This window comes from Tripterygium wilfordii, chromosome 12 (assembly GCF_013401445.1).
Source record: "Tripterygium wilfordii isolate XIE 37 chromosome 12, ASM1340144v1, whole genome shotgun sequence".
NCBI classification, from domain to species: Eukaryota; Viridiplantae; Streptophyta; class Magnoliopsida; order Celastrales; family Celastraceae; genus Tripterygium; species Tripterygium wilfordii.
The window spans coordinates 2,979,092-3,001,184 of NC_052243.1; the positions used below are offsets into that span (position 1 = coordinate 2,979,092).

General features: G+C 35.9%; 1 protein-coding gene across 4 annotated transcripts; it reads left to right on the top strand.

The window, feature by feature from the left end:
* Positions 1-174: 174 nt before the first annotated feature.
* LOC120010795 (calcium-transporting ATPase 9, plasma membrane-type-like) lies at positions 175-21,915 on the top strand. Of its 4 annotated transcripts, none has more exons than XM_038861654.1 (34): positions 175-314; positions 695-928; positions 1,227-1,343; positions 1,440-1,479; positions 2,247-2,362; positions 2,448-2,579; positions 2,667-2,756; positions 4,305-4,374; positions 5,104-5,174; positions 5,256-5,339; positions 5,417-5,494; positions 5,575-5,646; positions 8,069-8,152; positions 8,545-8,627; positions 8,723-8,831; positions 8,913-8,968; positions 9,097-9,139; positions 9,231-9,314; positions 9,974-10,111; positions 11,362-11,427; positions 11,544-11,642; positions 12,785-12,895; positions 13,840-14,007; positions 15,705-15,764; positions 16,014-16,178; positions 16,295-16,411; positions 17,207-17,305; positions 18,371-18,508; positions 19,207-19,307; positions 20,398-20,443; positions 20,557-20,691; positions 21,046-21,153; positions 21,241-21,332; positions 21,573-21,915. In XM_038861654.1, exons 2-34 carry the CDS (start codon positions 749-751, stop codon positions 21,676-21,678), a joined length of 3,258 nt encoding a protein of 1,085 aa, XP_038717582.1. In that variant the 5' UTR covers positions 175-314; positions 695-748; the 3' UTR covers positions 21,679-21,915. The 4 variants fall into 4 exon arrangements, with proteins under 4 accessions (XP_038717582.1, XP_038717581.1, XP_038717580.1 ...); XM_038861653.1 differs by having other exon boundaries at positions 178-314; positions 657-928; XM_038861652.1 differs by lacking the exon at positions 175-314 and having other exon boundaries at positions 323-928.
* The last annotated feature ends 178 nt before the right edge of the window (positions 21,916-22,093 follow it).

Here is a 22,093-nt window from a genome sequence, read left to right on the forward strand (position 1 = left end):
GTGGGTATCCAGTATCCACTAACAAAACGTCTGCCACCAAGTGCCATTCATTGGAGATGCGGGGTCCACCGAAAGGACAAATGTCTTTTATCTCATGAATCATACCCCCATGCAGAAGAAAGTTGGTTGCAGGTCATGGCGGGAAGTTTCGTAGGAAACTTCCTGGTTCCTTCTCAACTCAATATATATTTTCTATGGATTTTCTTTTTAGAAAGAAAATCAGATGCTACAGATCTTTCACACTCCATATATGAACACTCCTAAAATTGCTGCCACTGACTCTCTAGTCTTCTTCTTCGTCTTCTTTTTTTCAGGTAATTTCATTTTTTTTTTCTTTTTTTCCTGTTTCAAAGATTTCTGTTAGCTAAATATATATAATTTTTTTTGAATTTTTACAAAAAATAAAAAATAAAAAATGGGGGGAGAGAGAGAGAGGCAGAGCCCTAATTGGTGCTTCGTTTTCTCCGCGAATGCTAACTGAAAGATCGGTCCGCAATCAGCGGACTCCCATTGAATAACAAGTCCAGACAACATACTAGTCGTAGTTTGTGGTTTTAGAATTTGGTGTCGATTTTGATGGTCTAAATATTTATTCTTTCGTGGCTTGCATTTGCTTGTTTTGGGGGTCGGGGTTGGTTGGCCTCTCTCTCCCGTAGCTGCGTCTCTGTTGTTGGTTTGATTCCCATTGCAGCAGGCGATAGACATTTGCACGAGTGATTAAGTGATTGATTGAGAGGAGGTGGAAATCATGAGTAGTTCTTCCTTGCATGGCTTGCTTGGTACGGCATCGTCTTTGTCGCCCAACAAGCAGAACCATCCTGACATGGAGGCTGGACCTATGAACGAGGCCATGGTCGTGGACGAGTCCGATCCCTTTGACATCGCCCAAACCAAGAATGCACCCCCTGAGGCGCTCAAGCGATGGAGGGTAATCGCTCACTCTCTATCTCTTTTTTATATTTTGGATATTCGTCGTTATGGTTGTGAAATGTGATCAGCATCTGTTATGAGAAATGAAAGCTGAATTTTTGTTATTACAATGCTAATAGTATCTGAATTGCGTATAATGGAGGATAAATTGTAATTCTATCCGTAATGCACTGATAAATGAGGCTATATATATATATATATATGAGCTGTTGTTCTAGTTGTTCTTATTCGGTGAACAACATGCTTTAATGTTAATCTAGGAGTTTTGGATTGAAGGATTTTTTGTTCTGTTACAGCAAGCTGCACTTGTTCTTAATGCTTTTCGTCGATTCCGGTACACTTTGGATTTGAAAAAGGAAGAAGAGAAAGACAAGAGAAGGAGCATGATTAGGGCGCATGCACAAGTCATAAGAGTAATGCTTCTAATGTCGATACCCAGTTCTTACAGGCGCTTTGTTTTACTTTTAGACTGTTTCATTTTGTTATTCTGATGTTTACTTTTGTATCAGGCAGCATTACTTTTCAGATTAGCTGGGGAGGAACAAATTGGTATGTCCTCTTGAAATTTTGCCATCTCTAGATTAGTTTCTTTCATTTCTTATTGGCAGTAACTTTAATTTTTACTTGGACTTGAGGCAAAGGTTCTACTTCTATACGTTTATTGGAGGGAAAAATGAGACATAAACAAATGAAAATATTGTGGTAAAACACAGGCAGACATTCTGTTGAGAACTGGACTGACTAAGAAGCCTTTGATAATTATGATTTTAGCTTACAATTAAGCATGCAATTAGTAATTTTCATTGTGAGTCCTGTATATGAGATTGTTAATACTCTATTTTGTACATTAAGACACTTGAATTATAAATGTACAAAACCAGATTACTTTCCAGTTGATTTCTAATGGATCAGTTTAATGTCATCAAAGGACTATTGAAGATAAGTTATGAAGAAATGAGTAGCACCTATTGAAGATAAGTTACGAGAATCGTTTAAGATGGTATAGACATGTTCGACGTAAAGATAGCGGTGAGGAGGAACGAGAGAATTTGTATAGGAGAGAGTAGGAGTGACTAGGAAGATCTAAAAGGACGTGGCTTGAAGTAATAAGAAATGATATGAAGTTAATAGGAGTGGATGAATGTATGATCCATGATAAAAATGAACGGAGAAAACGATTACATGTGGTGGATTCCCGTTGATGTTCTCATAAACTCATGTAGCCGACCCCAAACTTTTGGAATAAAGGCTTTGATGATGATGATGACGAAGACGATGACGACATTCCCATGTTAACTTGTTTCATACTTGTATAGGGTTAGGTACAACAGTCACACCTCCAACTCCGAGTGGTGATTATGCAATTGGTCTAGAACAACTTGCTTCAATGACCAGAGATCATAAAATATCTGCTCTACAACAATATGGAGGTGTAAGTCATTTACAGATACCACTTCACCTGTTTCAACCTTGTTCTTCTGAATGCCTTGTTATAATAATGCATGATTGGTTTTCAGGTTAAGGCTTTATCAAGTATGCTGCAAACAAATCTGAAAACTGGAATCAAGGGGGATGATACTGATATATTAAAGCGGAGGAATGCATTTGGGGCAAATACATATCCTCAGAAAAAAGGACGGAGTTTCTTGGTATAGTACTTCTTCATTTCTGTTTTATAAAGAGTTGTTTTTTCACATTGACGTTTTTTCTCGCTGTTGTTTATTTTTGTATTTCAGAGGTTTCTTTGGGAAGCTTGGCAAGACTTAACCCTGATCATCTTGATTGTTGCTGCTGCTGTGTCATTGGCACTGGGAATAAAGACAGAGGTGAGCTTAGTCTTCTATATATTGGCTTTATTCATTTATTTGAATTTGTAACTGAAGAAACATGGATCTCAAAAGCTTGGCTGACCCAGATAATAGGAGGTCTATAGCTGTAATTATCATGGTAACTGGACTGATATATCTTCTTCTTGTGTAAAAGATAAAGCGTTGTTCTTAAGCTATGAGGTAGGACTTTTAGTGTAACTGGTATGGCTAACTGCTAATTGTATCCATGATGTGTCTTTGTTTCAATACTGTGGAGGTCTAAGAAAAAAAATAAAGTGGAGGCAGAAATTTACATAGGATGGATGGAAGAAACAATGGGTATTATATGGTATGAGACATCCCTAGAGTTTGACCTATTTTTTTCCTTGAAGTATGGGATAAATTATCTGTGCAACTGGTGTCTCATGAATTTTCAGTGTTTTATGCTTGTTTGGTGATAGGAATGACATTAAGACCTATGTAATATTGTTTTCCTTTGAATTCCAACTATTGTTTCTTGAACTCTTTTGGACACGATAAATATCATCATCTCAATTTGTACGATGCAATACACAATTTCCATGCAAAAAGTAGGTGATACACAATACCCAACTTGCTTTGTGGATAAATTGCGATTGGAACTTGGTGGTTGTTTGGTACTTGGGTCCACAATGTAGAAGTGCTTCATGGAAGGGTGAAGGGCTTACATTGGTGTTTGGTGACTTTAGAGAAGTACTTCAAAAATAAAAAGAGACATGAACTCAAAAGTTAGAGGCTCAGTGCTTTTATCCCATTGGGGAATTTAACATTTTAAAATTTTAATTGATAGATCAAATACCATTAAATTTTTTTAAATCACATAATATACAAAAATAAAGTGACCTAGTAGTATAGTTGCAAGGGTGCAACCTAGAGGTTTCTCCGCATATTAGGGGGTAAGGTCTGCATACATCATGCCTATCCCCAACCCTACCCACTGTGGAAGCCTTGTGCACGAGAGTTGTTTACCTTTTTTACATGCGAGCATTTGATCTAGTGGTAGAGTTGCAGGGGTGCAATCTAGACGTCACATGTTCAATTAATGGAAACAATCTCTCCACATATTATATAAAGGTTTCTGATCCCCTCTACTGCGAGAGTCTTGTTCATGGGAGTTGTTTAACTTTTATCATAGACCAAAAATACCACTATACTATTTTAAAACACATGTTTATCCAATCTTATGAGAAATACCGTTCCTCCTAAAAGCTCAAGCTGATAGGGGAGAGGTGATCTTATATCTTTTTTTGCTTTAACTAGGCCGATCTTCTACTCAACTCACTATGGCAGGATTTTGGTATATGATAACGGGGACCTTAATATGAGTCCGCCCAACTGTCCGGTGGGCATGTTGGGTTGGGGAATTCTTTGTTACCAAAACAAACTTATGGTGTCAGGATGCATGCATTTTGTCCTTTCTTTTTCTTTGACCTACTCCTTTCCACTTTAACTTCAGTTGCTTTCTACTGGTGTTTGCTTGACTTGTCTGCCTATTTTGCTGTTGCTTCTTTTTAATACTTTTCACAGGGTTTGGCAGAAGGATGGTATGATGGGGGAAGCATTGCTTTTGCTGTTTTCCTTGTTATATTTGTGACAGGTATTGAATTTCCTTGACCTGATTTTCTGTTTGAGGTGTCAGTATGTTTGTGATACCGATGAAGCTTAGAAATTTTTTATTCTATTCTATTTTTTCCGTTTGTTTTCCCCTGTGGTTTGGAATGAGTTTTTGAAGTATTTGTTATTCAATTATTTCATTCCATCATCTAAATAAAGTTGTAATGATTGTGGTGGAGCATGAATAGTACATCAGCACTCTCAACCTTAGCAGCTGCTGAGCTACTTGCGTGTTTCACTTTTAAGATTTTGGGTTGATTAAGTTTTCACTTCTCGATCAAGTAATTTGAATTTTAGCTTTGAATTTGGCTCCAGGATAGGATTATCCTAAACTTAGTGTTTTTAATGAGTATTTTGTTAATAGTTTTATCAACTCGAAAACTCTTTTTAAAAATTTTCTGGATCTGGATATGTAAAGCTGGATTTCCTCAGTTCTAATTTGAAACATTGCAACCACTTGCCAACCGGAGTGTTGATTATGTTTCTGTGCAGCCAATCCCTGTCTTACTTGCTTATCACAGATTATGTTAAATCCAGCAGTTCTACAGATTCTTTACAAATAGGAGGGAACCGCAAAGTTTCCTTTTTTCCTCATATAATTACATCTTTGATCTTACACTCATACCAACTTAAAATTTTCAAATTAGAAGCAGTGGCAGTTCTTATATGAAACTAGTGATTCTTTATTGACTTTCTTTCATTTACTTAACAGCAATAAGTGATTATCGTCAATCACTCCAGTTTCAAAATTTGAATGAGGAAAAGAGAAATATACAGTTAGAGGTTAGTAACTTGTGAGAATATCCCAATTAGTTTTCAAATTTCCCTCTTAGGACTCAAAGTATTGTGTTTTTGAGTGTGCAGGTGATGAGAGGTGGTAGAATGATAAAGATTTCCATATTCGATCTTGTCGTTGGTGATGTTGTCCCTCTTAGAATTGGTGATCAAGTGAGTATTTGTGATCATTTTGGTGGTTGTTCTGTTGGTGGTTTTGTGTAACTAGTTTCTTTGGGGGTTGCACTTAGGTACCAGCTGATGGAATCTTAATTACTGGTCATTCTCTTGCCATAGATGAATCTAGTATGACTGGTGAAAGCAAGATCGTGAGTAGATTTTACATTCTCGTATTGCTATTTACTAATGGTCTGAGTCTATTATTCTTAGGCCCAATGTTCCCCTGTAGGTTCACAAGGATCAGAAAGCACCCTTTTTGATGTCTGGCTGCAAAGTGGCTGATGGTGTTGGTACTATGCTGGTAAATCATATATCTGTATTATAATTATTACTAGTCATTGTCGTTACATTTTATTATTTTGTTGCTTCATTGTTTACTTGCTTGGTAGCCTTGGTGATGGTATCGATTTTTATTTGATATGAAATCAGTAAGGTTAGTTCATTTTATACTAACGTTCTCCTTCAACATGAAGCATGTTCTAAATACCCAACCCACCACTTCCGCTCCCCTCACCCAAACAATGCACAAGATTTACAGCAACAAAAACAGAAAACTAGAGAGTAGAATATGCAAAATTGAAGAAGAAACAAGACAAATATACTCTAGGGAGTCTCTGGGGTTGATAAAAATTCTGCAATATTAATAAAGCTGCTGTGCACAATGAGTCTTAAAGGACTAAAAAACCCTAAGAAATCTACTTAGACCAAAAAAGAAAAAAAGCGAAAAAAACTAAAACATAGCAAGAAAAATAACAGATTATATAAAAAATCAAAACTGAAATATAACTATTCATGTTACCCTGATGTAAACAGTAGCTTCTATGCTCTTGATCAAGCTCCCCCTTCTGGATATAATTTGACCTTAAGTTTTGAAAAAGCAAAGTAGAAAAATTCTTGTCCTCTTGATCACCATCCTTGTCACTTATAAACAAGTCCGCTTTGGACTTTTGATTACAGGAAAAATCCTCTCCATGAATGTCACCGAACTTTTCCAGAATAATGAACTCAATCAATTGAATTGGTGTAGGAAAGGCAACCTTTGCTTGAGTTTGTTGGATGAGCCTCATTTTATTCCTTGACTTCTGTTGCCTTGATTTCAAAATTGAAGTAAATTCGCTTGCCCAAAATCAGATTCTGCTACAGCTATAGAACTCACTTCTTTAACCTCTTTAGCGGTTTTATTTGCCATAGATTCTGCTAGGATAACATTTCTTACCTTTGCACATATGTTTTCATGCTGAAATTCTGTCTTGGCAAGCAGTTCTGGAGCTTTCTCCGCACCAATAGCTTGCTGTTGTGGTGCTTCTTTCAAAAATTGATTTTTCATCACTTTTTTTTTTTATAGAGAAGAGGATGGTACCTTACACATTTATTGATATGCCCTCACTTGTGGCGGAGGAATACCATGGTTACAATCAACAGTGAACAAGATACAAAGACAAGAACACTCCCTAAAAGAAATTATATAAAAACATGAAACCAAAAAAACAATACAATAGACAACCTATTTGAAGTGACGAAATCATTTTTGCAAACACTTTACCAGAATGAATCCTCTTCTTTGCATATCGTCCAGAGTCAAAATCCTTCCTCAAAAGTATTCCTAGCAGAAGAAAGCAGACTTACGGAGGCTTTGGGTATCGAAGGCAATGCCAGCGAAACTGAACGTTGCCATAGCGGAATTTTTCGTTTATTAGCACCTGATAAAAAAGAGTTTCTGTAAATAAATTGTCTTTAGATATTTTCAGCATAACTTGTCCTCTAGATTAGGATTGATGTTGGAGTGAAATATCTTGGTCCAGAAAGAGAAGAATGTATCCTCTTCCAGTCTTGTGCAGCTCTATTAAAAATAATATTCCAAGAGAAGCAATTAGGGGAGAAGTTGTATAAATCCTTGATATGAACTTGTTCATCTGTTGCCAGGGTGTAAAGATTTGGAAAAGTCCTCTTTGTAAAGAATGGAAATGTCCTCTTGAAAGACATTTCACCTGTCCTTTAATCTTTCCATAACTTGATATATTTTTCTCGTTCCCTGTTCATAGAATGTATAAGCAAAACAAGTATCCCTGGCCTTCCAGATGAACTTCCATAGTGAGGTCCAGCAAGCATTCGTGATCATGCCATGCTTTGTAACAATTACTTACCTCTAAAGATGGTCTTTATTGATGATGAATTTCCATTGCCATTTCCCAAGTAGCAGTTTCTCCAATTGGAGCTGGAGATTATGCCAATACCGCCTATTATCTTTGGTAGCTATAAAGTGTTCCAGTTAACTGCATGAGATTTCTTGCCATGACTTCTGTCTACCACAGGAATCTTCATTGAATAGCCTCTTATTATTCTAGCAACAGAAGCAGGACTAGGAAATAGAGATAAGAAAATAGGTAGACTGAGAGGTTGGAGAGAGATTTGGTAAGCCTACCTGCCTTGGATGGATGATTCATTTTCCAGCCAAAAAGCTTTCTGTCAAACTTTTCCCCTATAGGTGTCCTTGTGTATACTGCATCAGCGATTCACGGATCCCACAACCTAAAGTTCACTGAAAGAGGGTTGGATTATTATGCTCATTTGTCCGTCTCATCATTCATTTCCTTTTTGGGATTTTTGTTTGTTTGTGGAACTTACTTTCTTCATGTTCATTTCACTGTTTTGTCATAAAAAAAAAGTTCATTTCACTGCTTCTTTTTCCTAGATCACTAATTTTTTTTTTTAGTTTTCTATAGGTTACTGGTGTTGGAATTAATACGGAGTGGGGATTGCTGATGGCAAGTATATCTGAGGATACTGGTGAAGAGACTCCCTTGCAGGTTTTATCTCGCTTGTTGCTGCTTTACTTGTGGATCTATGATGGGTGATGATTTGAATTTAAGAATTAGAATTTGAGATAAAAGTGTAGAAATTAGGGTATGAAATTAAGAGAGCAAAACAATATTAATATTCAAAGGCTGTGAATGCCATGATTTACGAGTGTACCTCAATAGATACAGTGCTCAGTTTTTATGGGCAACCCAAATCCTAGGCTAAAACATCTAGGAAATTGGCACAAACCGCAATGGAGAATATCATTAATTAAAAGAGAACATCAATTTTTCATTTTACATCTAATTTTGTATACCTAAAACCTTTGATGATGGTCCTCAGTACACTATTTGCACTTCAGATGACAGCATTAAAGTTGTCTTTTGGTGACATGAAATAGGTCCGGTTGAATGGAGTTGCAACTTTCATTGGCATTGTTGGCCTTGTTGTGGCTGTTTCTGTACTTGCTGTCCTATTGGTCAGGTAAGTTTTGTGTTTTTCGAAGTACTTCCTGTTCCATGAATTTCCTTTCATCTCATTTACTACTAGCCTACTACTAACTGAGCCAATTCTTATAGATACTTCACTGGAAATACGAAGAACTCAGACGGAACCGTTCAATTCATCAAAGGCAAGACTAGCGTTAGTAATGCAATAGATGGAGTCATCAAAATTTTCACGATTGCAGTAAGTGCAGTCAGTGCATGTTTTCTATCTTTTTATTTGTTGTATTTTCATTTTTCACCGTTTAACTGTAGCAATATACAGGTCACCATTGTGGTTGTTGCAGTGCCTGAGGGGCTTCCTTTAGCTGTTACCTTAACGTATGTATAAAGAAGCAGTTTTGGTTCATAATCATGAAAATAACAGCACAGGCCACAGCGCATAGTTTTTTGTCTTTCTGTTCTCTTCTCCTAATTTTATCATTTTTTGTACTTCAACTCCTCTACAGCCTTGCGTACTCGATGAGGAAAATGATGGCAGATAAAGCCTTGGCAAGTATTACTGTCCATTTTCCTCATCAAAGCATTCACTTCTTGAAATTTTAGTAATACGGCGGTAGAGTCTAATGGCATATATGTGCAGGTGCGTAGGCTTTCTGCCTGTGAGACTATGGGCTCTGCAACAACAATTTGCAGTGATAAAACTGGAACGTTGACCTTGAATCAGGTGGGCTTCTTCACTCTAATGCTAAAATGCTCCATAAAACTTGCTATAGCCATTTAAAAATGCTCGAATTATTGATACAACCTGGATATTTACTAACAAGATCAGTTGCAATTTCCTTGTATTGAAAGTGGAAAATTGCTTTTGGTGTCAGATATACTTAAGATGTGTTAGGATATGTTTGGGGGGGGGGGGGGGGGGGGGGATTTAACAAAAAATTTCTAACCATTTCAATGGTGCCGGTTCATAGTTCTTAGTTCTTGCCAGTTTCACTGGTAGATGGGGCAGAGTCAAATCAAGGGTGGATAAGTAAGAAATTACTTCTGGGTGGTAAAAATTGTAAATCTAACCTATATATAGCTTGAGCTTTTTTACTGTTTGTATTTTTCTGTACTTTACTGCACCAAAATAGATCACAGGGCTTATGAATGATCTCATCTCCTTTTTTGTAGTTTGCATTTATTTTGTATAAGATATCATATATGTAGAGTGCTGGATCAGTCCTCAAATTTCCAAATTGCAATCTAATCAAGGACCTTTTTGGTTAACGAAATCACTGGAAATTAATTAAATATTTTTGTGTATCCTATTTTATTTTTTTACACTTAATAAAAGGTGATATAAGTATGGTTTTGTTGATTACAATGTTTTCCTCATTACAGATGACTGTAGTTGAGGTTTATGCTGGAAGAAAGAAGATAAGTCCATCAGATGAGTCCTCACAGTTGAACCCAGCTGTCGCCTCTCTTATATGTGAGGGTGTAGCACAGAACACTACAGGAAATGTTTTTATTCCTAAGGTAAGACTAAGCATTCCTTTGAGGAGCTCTTGTGGTTTAGTCGTGGACTGCTAGTCAAAAATTAATGATATAACATAAGGAAAAAATTATTAAACGTTATTTCTGTTACTTTTGATTCTTAATACATGGAGTAGGACACTAAATGGTTGGCCTATTTAAGTTTTTAGCTTATTCTGGACTGTTTGAGGGATTCTTCAAATATATTTTGGGGAAGTCAAAGTTGCACCATTTTTCTTTCTTCTTTGTCAAAGGGAACAATATCTCTTCTGTGGTTTCACAGGGTATACCCTTTCCGTACAGACTTCACTAGATTGAGTTTGAGACTTGGATTCTCTGCTAAATGCAATGGGGAAATTTCAGTAAAGTATGATTTTGGGCAAACTTTCAGGAACTTTGAAAAATCAATTAATGTTGATGTTCATTTGTTGAAAAGAGAAAAGAAATCTGAAGTGGTGTATCAGTCCATGGTATATATTGCAGTAGTGCCAAGGATATTTTTGGAAAATTAATTTCTTGCGGTACATAGTGCCCTTTCTGAGGCTGCCAGCACTGCGAGAGGCCTTGTGTGCTGGGTTATACATATACTTATAATTGCGCTATGCATCAACACTAAACTCTGGAACAGTTTTGTGTCAAGCAATAGTTTGACAGTGCCAATACAAACATCTTTGATGTCATAATTTGAACTCTGTGTTTAGAATACATCTTCAGTGTTTGGATGACACAAGCAATGAAATAGGTGATGTCATAATAGAAGAATTGAATAATTTGTGTTGTATATTCAGTGTTTGGATGACGCAAGCAATGAAATACGTGCTATTAATTTTTAATTGTTTTGTTAAAATCACCAATCTTCAACCTCTTTAAGGCATAAGCTTTTTGTTTAACTATATCTCATTTTGATACTGACCAAATACTATTGATAATGTATCAACATATTAGGTCACCTGATTGTTGAATAATGTCGAAAAACAATATTGGTTGTGAATATCCTTTTGTTTTCATTCTGCTGCATTAGAAATTCTTCCAATTGGAGATGGATTTTCATTTTGCCTCGTCTAAGATCATCAGGGTCATTTTCTCTCTTGTTCTAGTACCTTCTGCTTGTGAAGGACAACAATCTTGATATTTTAGTTGGTTTGTTTTATCACTAAATTTGTTGGTTCCCTTTGTTTATCTGGATGCTATTTTTGATCGATTGTTCCAACTCTTTTGGTGTCAGATCTATTTAACTGCACATTTTTTGGCAGGATGGTGGAAAGATGGAGGTTTCTGGATCTCCCACTGAAAAGGCAATTCTTTCTTGGGCTGTGAAGGTGCCTTTATATGACCGTTATATATTTTTTCGGTTGGCTTTTAGTTTTTCAAAGGTGGTTGCTGTTAATTCTTTTCTCGGTGGAGTTAGTCTTAGATATCAACATTTTGGCCGCAGTTGGGAATGAAATTTGATGTTATCAGATCAGAGTCTACGATTCTCAATGTTTTTCCCTTCAACTCAGAGAAGAAGCGAGGTGGTGTTGCATTAAAAAGGGTAAATGCTTGTGTTTTTACTTCTTAATGCATTTGTCTTTGAGGATCATATTGGTATGTTCAATCGTAATGTTTGGATATCCCATTCTCACTTTGAAATTGTTCTATGCATGGTTAAGAAAATGGTTTCGACACACGTAGATAGACCATAAAAAGTAACAGGATATGAAAATGTCATTTGCTACTTTATGTTTTTGTAAGGACGTCAGGAACTTATTGTTTTGCTCTATTGAGTTTTGTGCCTGTTCATGGTGGTAGCACTCTGTTAGTCCTGATTCATTCGTCTCAAATTGAACGAGGAACCTCAAAATGAATTAAGTTCAAACCATTGTTGTTAAAGGGGTGCCTAGGGGCTGAGAATAGACACATCTAGAGTGCCTTGCTAACGTCCACAGAAATGGTCCATGCAATAAATTCAAAAACATCACTAATTTAGTTGCACTGGGATGATTATTGGAAACAACCTCTCCAAATATTATGTGGGCGGTAAGGTCTGCAGACATCTTGTTTGTCCCTAACCCTGCACACCGCGGGAGCCTTGTGCACGAGGTGTTTTTTTTTATAACCTTTTTTGGGGATGATTCTTATGCTCTGGTTCTCATTGCATGGATTTTGTTTTCTATTTTTTTTAGCAAATTTAATTAGTAACTCAAATTAAAATGGGGTAGCCTTGATAAAGCAGTGCAATTGCTTTGTAGGTTCAGAATATCAAAACACTGAAGCAGACTATTCATAATATAAACCTGTGTAGATCTGCCATCTTAGACCCACTTGTGGTATCCAGGAACCTGGTACAATTGGTTTATGGATATATAAAACTAGGATTAGTTTGGGGAAAAATTCTATTGAGCAGTAACTGTGGGATTTGTTCGTGATTTTAGTTTGGGCATTGTTACTCTAAAGTTGGAATAATTTGAGAATTCATTTGAAGTTATGGAGAATTAATGAAGCTCTGGTTAAATTTTTCTTAACTCGTGGTATTACATTAGTACAATAGACGACATGATACCATTTGATATTTGACATGTTTCATCAACCTTTTCTATGCATATGTAATACTATTGTTTACCCTAATTCACTAGGTGTTTGCATCTAATAATCTGGCCTTATCGTGATGTTATTTCATCTTCTGGTTCATGGCAGACTGATTCTGTGGTACATTTACATTGGAAGGGAGCAGCTGAGATAGTTCTAGCATCATGCTCGGGTTATCTTGACTCAAATGGTTGCTTGCAATCCATCGATGAAGATAAGGTTTGAATAGTACTTTCTTCTTGAGTAATTATGATCTTCCAACAAATTTTATGATGAAGTATTGGGACTTGGGAGCATTAGCATTTCTAGTGCTGATTTTGTTTGTGTGTGAGTAGTCCGTTAAGTTAACTTATGCACCTAAGTCATGGTTGCCAGGATCTATTTTAATTATGTACTGATATTCTTTTTATAAATGATAGTATTACTAGTATTTGTATGCAAGACTATTGAGAAGACAAATTGTTGTGAGAAATAAGAATGATGTACAAGGTACTATTTATTTTATACTAAAAAATTAAGTACACATTGGTATTGAGATCATGCAGTTCGGGCAAAAATCACTAATCTGAATTCAATAATAGAAGGCTTTTGGCTGTATATAAGAGAATACTATCGATATCTACTCTTTGCAGTCTTGTCGACGTGAATAGATGTATTTTTTTTTTGCATAAACATTCATTCTTATGACTATATCTATTTCATAGACTATCTGACAATACATAGAAATCTGCTTTTGATTTAATGTATCGCCTAGGAAATTCTGGGATGATGGTTGGATACATACATTGTAGGGTCTCTAGATATTGTTTTGCCAGTCTTTAATGGTTTCGTATAGTTATTATGAAGCAGTTGTCATAGGGTAAGTATTGTGGACTACAAGTAGTTTCATATTATTAGAGGAATACTTTGAAATAATTGCTTATACTGGCATTTTTTTTGCTTTTAGTCAGAATTTAAATGATGGTGATGAGAATGATGAGTTGCATGCGTCAAAGTCAGCTGTCAATGCTGTACAGATGTTTAGGAGTCTTTGCAGCTGACTTTGACAGCATGAAGCACTCATTAACTAAACTTGCATTTTATATTTAGTAAAATCCTCTTCCCCTTCTGGTTGATTTTCCTCTGTTTTAATTGTTCTTGTATAAAATTGAACCCTTCTGCAGGATTTTTTCAAGGAAGCCATAGATGACATGGCTGCAAACAGCTTGCGTTGTGTTGCCATCGCATACCGATCATATGAATTAGAAAAGGTCCCCGCCAATGAGGAACAATTGGACCAATGGGTTCTGCCTGAAAATGATCTGGTTTTGCTGGCTATTGTTGGTATAAAGGTGAATTCTGAAACGATATTGTGGCACTTCTAGTTTTGGTGTTTATTCATTTATATATGAAGACGTTGTACTTTAAGTGACAGCTCCATTATTTGCTTTTTTTTTGGATAAATTTATGTCATAAAGTTGAGGAAATTAATCATTTGTACATTTTAAACCTTTTTTGAGGGCCTTTGTAGCTTTCATTATGGGAATGCATTATGGGTTGGGATGCTATAGACTATATTTGTTGAAATGCATTATATGGCAGAACTAGAACTTAGAAAAGTGGTAGTCTGTTACATTTGGACTTCGCCATAACGGATCCTTAAGTTGTAGTCTGTTATGATATTTTCCTTCTCATTCATTTATTGTTTTAAAGAGGCCAAGTTTTGGCCTGGTAGTATAGTAGCATCGACGCAACCAGCAGTCGTAGATTTTGACAACAGCTTCTCCACTATATTGGGGTAAGAAAGTCTACATATTGCTTTTCTCCGACCTTGCCTCTGTTGCGAGTCTTTTACATGGGAGTTGTTTATCCTTTTTCTTACCCTTCATTTTTCCAAGTCATAATGTGATGACATCTTTAAAATTGCTGAGCTTTCAAATGGTTTTGAACCAGTACCTGTTCGCTTTACTATAAAATATTTAATGGCTTGATGCCTGTTTTGTTTGTCTATCATTATATGGCTTGCATGTAAGTCTGAGAGCCTAGGAAATGCATAATTATTAGCAATCTCCTGGAAGTGCCTTTCCGGCTGTTAAACAAATTTTTTTTTTTAATGCAATTCTACAATAACTAACTTCAGAAGAAAATTTTCATTCGAAAAAAATTAGAAATTTGGTTCACCTGTTTTCGGGTTACCGGGGTTCAATTTTATGAGGGTAAGGTGTTCAAAATTCTGTGGGATTGAGAATCGTTGCTCGGTGATTTTTTAATTTATAGAGGAATCTCCTAGAACCTTGATAAGGTGAAACAATCCTTACTCCATTTTCTCCACGTCATCTTTTCCCACCTTTTTCTGGAGTAGAAGGGAAGAAAATTTAGACTTAAAATAATTGTGTGAGTTAAATTTCATAACTTGTAGCTTACCTCTCTGTTTGTATAGGATTATAATTTAAAGGAGACATATCACTTACAGCAACCTGATGCTGATAGAAGATAATGGTTTCTGATAGATTTTAGTTATATATTAGATGGAAGAAACTTGAATCAGAGAACAAATGTATGATTCGAATTGCATATCCTGTACTTTATCTGTGTGTTTTCAAAGGTGTAAATGAGGCACATCACGTACGTTAACCTGATACTGAGCTGCTGAGAGAAGATAAATTTCTCTAACAGATTTATCTTTCGAGGTTGGACTTGATATTTTAATTAGTTATTTAAGTGATTATATGCCTCCTCATTTCCTCTCATTTAAGTAGTGGTGAAAGTTTTCTACTGAACCTATCAGTGTAAATAACTGCTAAATTTATTTTCTACAACTGCTACATATACATAGGAAGCATCGACAAACTAAATGCATTTGAGGGGGCAGTGTGAAATCTTTGTTGCTTTTGGTTGCTGAATAGAGTTAGATCATGCTCTTGGGGCTTCCCATTTCCTATTAAGTACCGAAAATAACCTTTAGTTATCTGTTCTTTCCCATAAAGTTGGTTTCTTCAAATGATGTGTGGCCAGGCCTTGTTACCTGATGATAATTTTTTTATTGTAGGATCCATGTCGCCCAGGTGTCAAAGATGCAGTGAAGATATGCACAGATGCTGGTGTTAAGGTAGTTTTGCCTTTTTCAAGTTGTCATGTGGCTTGAACTGCAGTTCAGAATTTAATAATTTATAATTTCTCCTCAAATATTTTATGATGAGATAAACTATAGTCATCTACTTTTGTTTAAAATCCCTGTAGATCTATGACGTATTGACGTACAAGAATTATAAAGAAGTCTTATTTAATACCAAGACATGTTGTGTTTAAATTATTTGAACAATGGATGATGGACATCGTGTATTTTGTAAAACTCTAGGTACGGATGGTTACCGGAGACAATATTCAAACAGCTAAAGCAATTGCTTTGGAGTGTGGGATTCTTAGCTCAAATGCAGATGCCACTGAACCTAATATCATCGAAGGAAGGGTATTCCGTGTATTATCTGAGAGCGAAAGAGAACAAGTTGCCCAAAAAATAACGGTGTGCTCTTAACATGAATTTTAGTGACCATGTGTATAAACTTTGTGCTTCATTTTATACTCTTAACAAAGGAAAAAAAGAACACAAATGGCTAATTTTGGAGTGGTACTGCATAGGTGATGGGGAGGTCTTCTCCTAGTGATAAGCTGTTGCTGGTGCAAGCACTACGCAAAGGAGGGGAAGTTGTAGCTGTCACCGGAGATGGCACAAATGATGCTCCTGCACTTCATGAGGTTTGTAATCCTTATCTTGTGTATTTTGTATTAGAATTTAAATGGTGCTTGAATTGTATCTTGTAAATGTATGATGGACATTTATGCCTTTTGCGGCATGTATGTATTTTATTATTCTTTCAGCCTCTGTGATAATGTGATTGTTAAACCACACAGATTTCTAATAAATTTGTGTCACCAGGACTTGTCTTGTGAAGATATAAATTTGAGATTTAGTGCTTCCACTTGCATATGGACTTGTTGCATGAAATAAATCATGCGCATACATTATTTTGAATAATTAGTTGTCCCTTCGTGCTCTTAATGTAATTAAAGGCTACTAATGTGTTAAGAAACTTGGTATGCATGCAAGTTTTATAAATCAATGCACATTCTAACCAATGTATATCATTTGCATGTGTTCAGGAGATCTATGTTAGTGCCTATGTTCTCAAAAGGTGTAGAGGCAGACATGTACGAAATGTCTGAACCAGTTGCATTCTTGTGTAGACATTGATTATTTATTGATGTCCAGATCTTTATGGCATCTAGTATCTTCCATATTATAAACTGTGGCAAAGTTAAAGGGGTTAATCATATTTTTTAGGAACCATTTGCCTTAAAATGAAAATAAAATTCCTGGTTGTTATATTTCTAGTGGTCACCTGGCAGCACATGACATGACTTTCTCTCTGTCTCTTTTACTATAGGCCCTTGACTGCAGTGGTGCACTTTGCAATTTCACCTTAGCTTCCCCCTATTTATTTTGCATTTTCTTTTCATGGTTGATTGGGTTTTTACCCTTGTGTATTTTAGGCAGATATAGGTCTTTCTATGGGAATTCAAGGGACTGAGGTTGCGAAAGAAAGCTCGGATATCATTATCTTGGATGACAACTTTGCTTCAGTTGTTAAGGTAAGAATATTATTTGCTTATATCGTATCTGAGAAAGTGTTTCTTAGTTTCTTTTCTGCTTTGTTTCCCCCTATTTTCTGGCAGTTGGGAGGTTGTACAAATATGTTTTCAGCTTCTCCTCTCTGTTTTTTTTCCACTATATTAGCATCTTTTTCTTTTAAGCAATTAAAATCTCTCAAGTTATAAATCCTACAAGTCAGTATAAAGTAAGAATCTCATTTTATTTCATATATTTTCTTATAAAACTTCTCACACCCTAGTCAAGAATGTTTCTAAGCAAGCTGACGGAAGGTTCGAGGCAAAAACCCATTGCTAAGGCATTGTTTCGCATGTTTTCTTCCTTTAGGACTCTAAAAATATGCTTCATACTCCCACAGAATTTGGAAGTATTTCTCTTTGTTTTTGAATTGCTTAGTTGTAAATTTAATTTGTTTTGAAATTTGTTCTCACAATTTACAGTTTTGAAAAGTTTATAGATGAATTTCTGTAGGAATCCAGTGCCGTTGGCTGGGCCTGGGATTGAACTTTTCTTGACCTTATTGCAAGTGTTCTAAATGGAAAAATTTAGGTTATAAAACCTTATTCATACCTTCTCAAAAACATCATTGTTTCTAAGATTTGGTATCATTATCAGTTCAATGGAAGCTATTCTTAACATAACGACATTGCACTCAAAAGCGAAAGCAAAGAATTTACATGAGGGAAAGGGAGATATATTTTTCTAATATATAGGTTTTCTTCAAATTGGCTATCTCCTTTTGAATCCACACCAGGCGAAAATAAGAGAAAAATAGATACGGGGGCTTTTCTTTTTTCTTCCTCTCCTAGTTATAAGGGGTTTTGAAAGAGGTTTTTTAAATGTCAGAGAATCAGAAGATATTAAGGAGTCAGTTGTAAAAGGGGGAAGGGATAAACTCCCCCAGAAGTATAGAATTCCACTTTCAGCACTGGTAACTTCTTTTCAAAAAAATTATCCTTCTTTGATTGGCTTTATGTATGATTTAATAAAAGTCGATCTATACTTTTAATTGGTGCATAAGAATGACGTTCTCATCTTTCATGCAGGTTGTCCGCTGGGGGCGCTCAGTTTATGCCAATATTCAGAAATTTATACAATTCCAGCTCACGGTTAATGTCGCAGCCCTTGTAATTAATGTTGTTGCAGCAGTTTCCTCTGGTGATGTTCCCTTAAATGCTGTGCAGGTGTCTCTCTAATTCTTGGAAGATGTTCTCTTTCCCTTCAACTTGGTATAAATTTTTAGGATATGTAGGCAGATAAAGGAGCGAAGGATAAGTAGTCATACTTTTCCAAATTACATGTATCTTTGGCAAGGAAAAACCTCTGGGGTTGTGGTAAAAAGTTGCTCCACTTGGAAACTGCCTCTGCGGCTGCGGGGATAAAGCCTTGTGCATTGGAATTCTTTAAACTTAACATAGATGTTTGACAAAAACATTTGGAATTTAAAGCTTTTCATTAAGTTGAATATACAGGAAGCCATTAGCAGACATTATAAATAGGCTTACTAGTAAGTATGCTTCAATCCTTACTAGTGCAATTGGTAGCTTCCACTTTATTGTGGTACTAACAAAAAGTATCAAAGAACTGGTAAATGATGAAATGAAAATTTGTTATTCAATATCCTCTTTTTTCTTTAATCTTGCGAAAGAATATGAAGAACATTCCCCTGCCTTCTTTTTCATGCATTAGGTGCTGAGTTCTTGGATATGGTGTAATTTAGTTTTACTGTATATGCAAGATTTATTTTTGAATTTTTGCTGTTGACTTGGGAAAATGAGAAACTCAAATATATAATATTATCCTCATTTTGGTGATATGAAATATATTACATTCAATGCACCTTTATGTTGACTAATTTCAACTTTCCTGATTTTTGCTGCAGCTTCTATGGGTTAATCTTATCATGGATACACTAGGGGCACTTGCACTGGCTACTGAACCACCAACAGACCACTTAATGCATAGAACACCAGTTGGTCGAAGGTTAGTATGTGTTAAGCTTAACTGAGTATGCTGAAATGTGCTAACAGCTGGGAAATTTCCATGCAATTGTTCTGGTATTTGTGACTTCTGGTGTGATACATATCTTTGATAGAAAAAACATTATGGTTAACAACACAGCCTCACTCTCTACTGTCATTTGGCTACAAGGACATTGGCACAATCTTTTATACATATTTTGGTGATTGATTTTCTTGTAAATTCGTGCTTGTGATTAGCCAAATATTGTTAATATTTTATTGTACTTTTGAAGTCGCCATTTCATTGCGTGTAATTGTGATATTCAATGTCTTCCTCTGTTCCGGGTATTTTCATATGATGAATTTCAACCTTTTTTAATTGTCTTTATATGTTTAAAGGCATCTGGAAACCAAAAGATGTTGCCACATTTTTTTTGTTCCAGAAACAACCCCTTTTTTTTTCCTTTTTTTTGTAAAAGGTAAATACCTTATGTGCACAAGGTTCCCGCGGTGGGCGGGGTGGGGGACAGGCAAGATGTATACAGACTTTACCCCCACATAATATGTGGAGAGGTTGTTTCTAGGAATTGAACCTGTTATTTAAGTTGCACCCCTGCAACGTGTACCACATGATCGCATGTTTTAACATTCTCTATATTATGCTTATATTTTTTGTCAGTTTTCACGTACCTGAAGAATCCTCTCCTTATAGGAAAACAGTTTGGGATGCCTTATGTTTCTTAATTTTATTCTGTCAAGTGTATTACGGCAATGTTCAGGCTCCATCGCCTTTTTTCTCCCTGCCTCCTCTATTTGATTTTCACTGGCTAATGATTATGGATCGTGCTCATGCTATTTCTAACCATTGGAAGAATCAGGAACTTATTTTAACGATTTATAAATTCTTAGCATAGGTTTGTAGCTAAATAGTCTGAATGAACTGCTTTTGAATTGATGCGTTTGTGGAGGAACTGAAGTTCTAATAATTGGACGATTCAGAAACGTGCTTTAATGAATGTCTGAATTCCAGACATAATTTTGTAGTTGAATAGTCCAAACGAACTGCTTTTGACCTGATGTGCCATGATCTGATTTCTTTGTTTTCGCCCTAGGGAACCACTTGTAACGAATATCATGTGGAGGAACTTAATTATCCAGGTATTTCCTTTTTATCTGATGAGGTTGGGGAAACTTTTTAAGGTTATTATAGGGTTGTGGATGCCAGTTTACTGCTTCTTCTTGTCTTTTTAATATTCACATTTTCACTGCAGGCTTTATATCAAGTCACCGTCCTCCTTGTGCTCAATTTTGCTGGTCTTGATATTCTTAATTTAAAGCATGACTCCAGGAAACATGCTGTAGAAGTCAAGAATTCCCTAATATTCAATGCATTTGTCCTCTGTCAAGTAAGTGCATTGTTGATAATTAGTTCTCTTTCATTTAATGCCCTCACTCTAAAAAAAAAAAAGTGTGAAAAAAACAATGAAAGAGGAAAAAACAGTGATCCTGTAATAACGGTCAGTTTTACAGGCTCGGATTGCAAACATTTCTATACAAGCAGAGATTTGGATAGAATTGTCTTACTGTTTTTCTGTGTCATGACGTCTTGTAAACGGAAACTCTAGACCAATTCTACCAAAGCCATTTAAGTCTTCAAGTTCTCGAAACCATGTGAATTTGGCGATGCCTGTTCTTATTTTATAAAACTTCACTAGCTTCAAGTTTCAAATAATTGATGACCGTAATGTTTGAAATTACAGATATTCAATGAGTTCAATGCTCGAAAGCCTGATGAAATCAATGTGTTCAGCGGCGTGACAAAAAATCACCTCTTTATGGCTATCGTTGGACTGACCTTTATACTCCAGGTTAGCAGCCATCGTGATTGATTAAATAGTTTCGAAATATCAGACATTTTCCTGGTATTAACAGTGCCACTCCAAACTGTTTTGCAGATAATCATAATTGAGTTCCTCGGAAAGTTTACTTCAACAGTGAAGCTAAGTTGGAAGCTCTGGCTTGTATCCATTTGTATTGCCCTTGTCAGGTTTGTTCAATATTTCCATTCAGTTAGAGCTTTTCATGGAATGCAAGTATCCTGAATCTGACTATTTTTATATATACTCTTTGTTTTTCTTAATAACATGTTGTATATCCTTAGATCTTTTGATTGAAGTTTTAATAAACGGTGAACTAAATCGCTTGTCGTGGATAACTTCCTAATTTTTGAACCAAGATATCTTTGTATTTTTTATCCCGTCTGAACTTCTTTTTCTTCTTCTTACAGCTGGCCTCTTGCCATTATCGGAAAGCTCGTTCCAGTTCCTAAGACTCCCTTTGCCGCATATTTTGCTAGGCTATTTCGAAGACGTAGAACTGCTCGGAATGCATAATTTCTCGCCTTTGGTTGCACACCATAAACGAATCATCAACAAAGTTCCAATTCTCCAAAGATCTAATTATTGTACATGGCTGACATATTGCAAGACCATATTACAAACACCATATATTCATTTGTCAAACTCTTATGCTAGTACAATGCATAATTCTATGATATATTTTTCACCTCAAATGTAAATGAACGTTGCAAGTTTTAAGAATAATGTTGCTTTTAATCAGAATTTTTTTCCTACTACTGAAATCATTAATTATAGTGTACGTTCAGTTTCCGTTTTCAGTGGTTTTTTCTTTTTTTTTGACCAACTTAAGTAATGGAGTATGTGATTCTGGTGGTGTTCAAGATTTCATAGCGAGAGGAAGATGCAATAATGTACGAGTTGGTTATCTATTGGGGAGTCAGCTCCGGAA

Bases quoted from the DNA above. Each gene is read 5' to 3' on its own strand.
- LOC120010795 (XM_038861654.1), top strand. From the start codon at position 749: ATGAGTAGTTCTTCCTTGCATGGCTTGCTTGGTACGGCATCGTCTTTG. The intron at 9,315-9,973 runs GTGGGCTTCTTC...TCCTCATTACAG, and splicing joins GAACGTTGACCTTGAATCAG to ATGACTGTAGTTGAGGTTTA. The intron at 15,765-16,013 runs GTAGTTTTGCCT...GTAAAACTCTAG, and splicing joins GCACAGATGCTGGTGTTAAG to GTACGGATGGTTACCGGAGA.